Source organism: Dendrobium catenatum, unplaced genomic scaffold (assembly GCF_001605985.2).
Source record: "Dendrobium catenatum unplaced genomic scaffold, ASM160598v2 fragScaff_scaffold_1481, whole genome shotgun sequence".
NCBI classification, from domain to species: Eukaryota; Viridiplantae; Streptophyta; class Magnoliopsida; order Asparagales; family Orchidaceae; genus Dendrobium; species Dendrobium catenatum.
The window spans coordinates 649,477-656,028 of record NW_021319943.1 but is presented as its reverse complement, the minus strand read 5'-3'; the positions used below and the strand labels follow the sequence as shown (position 1 = coordinate 656,028).

Here is a 6,552-nt window from a genome sequence, read left to right as displayed (position 1 = left end):
TATGATCTTAACTCTTACCCATGTGATTCAACCGTAAACTCGTTTTTCCGTTCTTAATGTTTTATCTCGTCGTTCAAATTATTATAAAGATATAATTATGTGTTCTATCTAAAATTAAGTGTGCAAGCGTTCATTATGAAACCCATCATCGCATGTACGTTCCACATCAACAGCATTGTTTTTTTATTATGGTTGAGCAAGATGCCATCTACATGGAAACTCAAACTTAACTTTTATAAATCATCCTCGCAATGTACTCCATTAATTTTTTTCTAGGTCTACATTCGTGAAGTGGTTGTCTCCATCCAATTAATTTTCTGCCACCTACTTTTCTGTTCATTTCCTTGAATTTATTCTCAGTTGAAAATTCTCCAAACTCTAACCTAATGAAGAGCAAATTTAGCAACACCAAATGTTGTGTTCATACCTCTAATGTTTTTTTTTTCTCTGGAAACCTCTCTCACAAGGTTTTTAAGTGGCGGCGTATGAGTATCATAGAACTTATTTTCATTTAGGGAGATTCGATATGGGGTACGAGTTCCGTGAGTTTGTCATTATAGATGACTTCGTTGGAGTTGTGGCTAAGTTCCCCTAGTATTCAAATAATTGGCGAATCTTTTTGCTTGATGCTTGTAAATGCAAGACATGGCTTCGGATCCATGCCATCATTTCATGCTCACCTTGTACACTTGTATATGCCTTTTTCAATTATTTAATAAATAGCTAGTAAGTTATAATAGGTGAACTTGTATCTTGTGGATCTTGACAATGAAGATTTGCCCAAGTGTCATCAATCCTCAAATTGGCAAAATATTCAGAGAGTGATCACCTCCCATGGGAAAATCGTGGGTTTACACGGATCACATTGGTTGGGACTCTCATTAGCAAATTCGCCCATATCTACTTGCCAGTATGCAGCAACCATAAGGGAACTCGCCTTGAGATTTAGGGGTTAAAATAACAGATACAGCCATTAAGTTCATATATATATATCTATGATGCACGGACATGGACACGGCGTCATGGACACGACACGACTCGGACACGGCGTTTTTAGAAAATATAGGACACGGGTACGGCGCAGACACAGCAATATGTTTTTTTATATAGTGTATATATATTAATGTATCTAGTTTAGGGGAAATAGTCTTTACTCTGTTTTAAATTGTACATTTACAAAATATTTGGGGCTATTGTTAGTACTTGTCTGTAGCATACGATCTTCTACACAGTTTTCTGAGGAAGACTTGGAATCATTGCTTATTATTTTTTTTTTTCATATTTGTTTCCTCACATAAATCAGCTGTCTTCTTTGTTAAATTCAGATCTCGTTTGCTTCTCTTAGAATGAGTTTAGCTTATTTAGGAGAAAACAGTTGCTTACTGCTAAGCAGGATTTCCCTCATTTATAAGTTGCTTATCCTAACATTTTAGGCCATAACGGAGCTGGAAAAAGCACAACCATTTCTATGCTGGTCGGTCTTATCCCACCGACATCTGGTGATGCACTTGTTTATGGAAAGAATATTACAACAGACATGGTAAGTTCTATTTTTGACTATTGACAGTTGGGTTATTTTTTTGTCTGGAATTCATTTCAGAAATCCTGTCGTGCTTATATGACGATTTGGAACTTAAACAAGTTACATTATTGGTTATTGAAGCTTTTAAAATTAGATGCTATAGCATGCTTAGTAGTTGTTTAGACTTACCTTGTAAGCAAGAATTAGAATCCGATGCAGCTCTAAATGGGAATTTGTGTTGAAAAGAAATCAAAAGGGAACCCTATGTAGTTAATATAAGATGCTTATAATAGCTATTTATGATTGGTAGTTAATGTTGTATTGATTCGCTAACTTAATGGAGATGCTGATTCTTTGGTATTTTGAATTTTTATGTTTTTTTCCTTAATTTTACTGGGATTATTTTGTTCTGAAGTATAGTTTTTGATATTAAACTCTTGTTGTTTTCATATTTTTCGTTGTTTTATTTTTCTCATTGTTAGTCATGTGTGTGTATTAATGATACGACAAGGGACAATTATGAAGAATTATTACAGAAAAATATAAATTAAAGTTTCAGAGACATAATGGCATAGGTTGAAGAATCTTTATGCTGAAATGAAAATTCATAAACTCTCAAGAGATAAAGAAGACTATTTGCCAAACCAGAAAGGAGTACAAGATATTAGCACCGTGCCAACCTAGGCAATTGACATTTATTATATGACAAGGAAGGCTAGCGGACTGAAATATGGCGCAAAGTCTTGGACTCTAGTATGACTCCCTCTCCACCTCACCTCTCTAAGAACAGGGAATCCATCTAAATCTCTAAGGATATCCTGAAACTAACTCTCTAAAAAACTTCCAATCTCTGTAAAGGCCAGCAAATTTATAGGGAATTTATCCCTAAGTACTAAATTTCCCATAAGAAAGAAAATAAAATTAAACATACACTTTAATAGCTAAGTTATTATAAAAGGACCTCCCATATTAATTGCAATTATAATTGTCATTTTCCTTAGGTTTAAGAAGGCTCGTCCTTGATTCTTAATCATTATCTTATGCATAGTAGAGTAAAAGTACTATAATGGTAAAGGTTTTGGCATGGTGACCTCTTCATGCAAAACTCACCCTTGTTAGAATAAAGTTCTTTTGATCATACAATTTTGATCAAAGAGTACTAAAGAGAGGATATCTTTGAATAAGTGTATCAACAATTCTAATTCGAGCATCAAATTTATGTCTCAATTTGTATTGTAGTTGTGAAAATAATTCAACTCGCTTAAAATGGCCTATAATTGATAGGAAAAACATATTGTTATTGTTATAATAAAGGCTAAATTTTTTCTACGCGACATTGTTCTTCTTGCATGAGGTGCCATCCTGACCTAGAGGAATTGGTCTTTGATTCTGTTGAATGATACTAAACTTTACTATATATCGTACCTTCGCGAACAACCTCAATCAGCTAGCCAACACTTACTTGGCCATTTAGTTTGGTGCTTTGACACTGGTCCACCCCGCATAGTTCTATCTCAATTATTCTCATGAAAATACTGATTCTTTGAGCTATCCCTATTTATGAGTAAACGAGAATATTCGTTTGTTAGGCCAACCTTATCTATTCTTGAAAGAAGGGTGTAGTGTAATGGCTTGATTTGCCTAATCACATAGGACCCGCTATAGATCTTTATCATTCTTGTGACTCACTGTTAAGGATATCCATCATCCTTGTAAATGAAAGAAAGAAGACGAAAATTGTATGGAGACACTTGCTTTGACTATTCGATCCACGAGGAAATCAAGATTACTGCTGAGTAAAATGGGATTATGTTATAAAAAATGCTTCTTTCTTGTCCTGTTAGGCATGTGAATGACCTCCAATTATAGTAATCTATGAAAATTATTTTTTTTCTCACATGGCGTTTGACACAATTCTTCAAGCACATATTTGAGAGAGTGATGGGTGTTTTATTAACTTGATTTGAGAACGAGAATGCCTTATAAAGAGTTCACTTTCGCAAGGTTTTAAACTTTAGTTTGAAGAAAGTGTTGATTGAAGGAAGAAAGCCCATAAAGTACCAACATTTCAAAGTAAAAAAATCCATAGTATCATAAATTCTTCCTAGAAGGCCAAGGTGTAAGCAAACATAGATAAGCTAACCAACATACTTTCTATGTTGAATAGAAGACATGTATCTTTGTTTTTGAATGCATTAAATCACCCCTTCAACGCAAAGTAAGAGAGGCTAGTGAATAAGTAGGCGAGGACTCTAGTACCCAAAGACAACTGCTATTGAGAAGAAAGACTCAAGAGTGGAACGAAACAGAAGTTTAATGAAAAAGGCTCTTGATAGAAGGGTGTAGTAAGCTAGAAATTTGTAATTTATCTTTGTTTCATAGGGGAATGAGTTTTAATGGATTTCCCATGGGGTAGGGTGAAAACGAGATCTTTTTTCCTTTGGCATGTAGTGATCTTCTATGCATGGATTTAAAGCATGGAATCAACTAGCATTTCTTTAATGTGGAGGAAACATTGACTCTACTTGTCATGTCAATCATTGCAATTGGCTGAAGACTAAAACGAAGAGTGAATGAGAAGATCATATAGAGTGACTCAAGGTAAATGTTAGACTTGTGGTGTGATAAAGCGAAAACAGATATGCTTGAAAGTTCGTTCGGGATGTTAGGCCCTCTTGAACTTAGTCCCAAGCTAATTAAAGAGAGAGGTGAATTGGAAAACTTTAAAACCAAAACACAATCCAAATCACCACAATAATAAATGCGGAAATTAAAACGCGGAAGTAGTAAAAAAAAAGAACACACCAGATTTATAGTGGTTCGGTCAAACCTTGACCTACGTCCACTCCTTGGAGGCACCCCCCAAGTATTGCACTAAACTAATGTCTCTCCTTTAGCCCCCACGGCTAGGCGGAGAAGCCCTTACAAAATCACTTCCACCTTCCCCGGTGCGGCGGAGTCGCCGGGTCCTTTTTCCTAAACTGATTATGGCGGTTGATTCTTTCTGAATTGAGATTATCGTCCTGGCCGATACAAGTATCGTCCAGGCCGATCTGTTGACGGCTGCCTTAATGAGGATGCCCTAATTAGGGTTTCTGTTTTTAGACCGATCGGCCAGGCCGATAGGACGATCGTCCAGGCTGATGTTACCAAAAATAGAAATCCTAAAGGGAACAACATGAAAACTTCTATGTTACATAACAACATGTCCCACACCCAATACAATTGACTCAAGAAAGGAAAAGATTACAAACTGACACAAACCTAGTCTACCCAATCTTGAGCTGGTTCTGAATTGCAGTCTTGATTGTGTGGTCCTGAAATGTTAGTACATAAGGCAATCGTATAGAAAAGGAAATGTTTGCTATCATCAAAATCATGAACCATAGATCCGCAACAATGTTGACAGCTGGAAGATAGCTACACACTTAAAAAAATGATTGACTGGGCAAGGGAGTAAAATCTCAGAGTTAGTTCAAGCTTTCAGAGCGGTAATAAGAAAGATAAGAGCAAGATAAGATGCCATGGTGATTTAGGCCGTAAATGAGCAATTCATTTAAGTTGAATCCCAAAAAGTGGGGCTAGGCTCAAGGGAAAAGAAATAGTGGAGAAAGGGAAGGAGATATTCATGTGGGTCGAATTAACAAGGTCGTGATCGAGTGTGTTGGTTTCTATTTTATGAATTGATGTGATGCGCAAGAGTGTGCGAATTATAGAGGAATTAAGTTAAACTGTCATACATTAAAACTATGAGAGAGTAATTGAGTATAGGTTACGACGTGATATTAATGTTTCTCAAATTCAATTTGAATTCATGTCGCGTAGGTCTACTATGGAAGCTATACATTTATTGAGAGGTTTTATGAAGAAGTATAAAGAGAGTAATGAGGATCTACATATTTGTATTTATTGATTTAGAGAATGCATATGATGAAGTTCCAAAAGAAGTGCTCTTGAGAGTTTTAGAAAATAAATGAGTTAATAATGCTTGTATTCAAGTCATTAAGGATATTCATATAGGAGCTATTACCTTGTTTTCAAACACATGGTGCTTTTATCAAGTATTTTCCTATTTCAGTTGGATTATGTTAAAGGAGCAACTTTAGTCCATATCTTTTTTGCTTTAGTCCTGGATGATCTTACTAGACATTTGCAAGGGGATGTATCGTGGTGAATGCTTTTTGTTGATGATATTCTTCTTGTTGATAATGCTAGAGAGGGAGTTGATGAAAAAAAAAGAATTATGGTGGTGTACTTTAGAGTTTAAAGGTTTTCGTTTGTGTAGATCAAAATCCGAATACATGGAGTGCGACTTTAGTAGTAATAGATCTAGTGTTGGGATTGTGACATTTGGTGAGAAAGTCATTAAAAAGAGTGCACACTTTAGTTATCTCGGGTCTATTGTTCAAAGTGAAGGTGAAATATATAGGGGTATTAGTAGTTGAGTTCAAGTTGGATGGTTAACGTGGAGGAATGCATCAGGCTTGTTGTACGATAGAAAAGTATCCTTCAAACTTAAAAGAAAAATTTTATAAGGGTGGTGAGAGTTGCAATGCTTTATGACTTAGAATGTTGCCCATTAAAAAAGAAGTATAAAATTAAGTTCAATTGTTGCAGAGATGAGGATGCTCAGGTGGATGAGTGATTTTACACTAGGAGACATAATATGAAACGAGTATATATGTGAAAAGGTTTGAGTAGCTCCAATGGCAGGTAAGATTAGAGAGAGAGTCATCTTAGATGGTTTGGTCACATAAAAAGTTAGTCTTTCATTGATCTAGTTAGGATAGTAGATATGCTAGATCTGACCTTTGTTAAGGAAGGTAGAGGTAGACTTAAAATACTATAAAGTATTAGAAAATGACATTTTTTTGTTAGATTTCAATGAGAGTTTGACTCTTAATAGAACACAATAGAGAAAAAAGGATTCATGTCGACAACCACGCATAGCGGGATAATGACTTAATGTTGTTGTTACTATTTGTTAAAAATGAGGATCTGAGAGGGAAAAACTTAAATTTTATTAAGCC

At 35.4% G+C, this 6,552-nt stretch overlaps 1 protein-coding gene across 1 annotated transcript in view; it reads left to right on the top strand.

Moving 5' to 3' along the window:
• The window catches only part of LOC110108748 (ABC transporter A family member 1), a gene marked incomplete at its 3' end in the record, with an annotated part of 161,446 nt that overhangs the window by 72,477 nt on the left and 82,417 nt on the right, over positions 1–6,552 (top strand). The window contains 1 exon segment of the mRNA XM_028700260.1: positions 1,434–1,540. Coding sequence (XP_028556093.1) covers positions 1,434–1,540 — 107 coding nt within the window.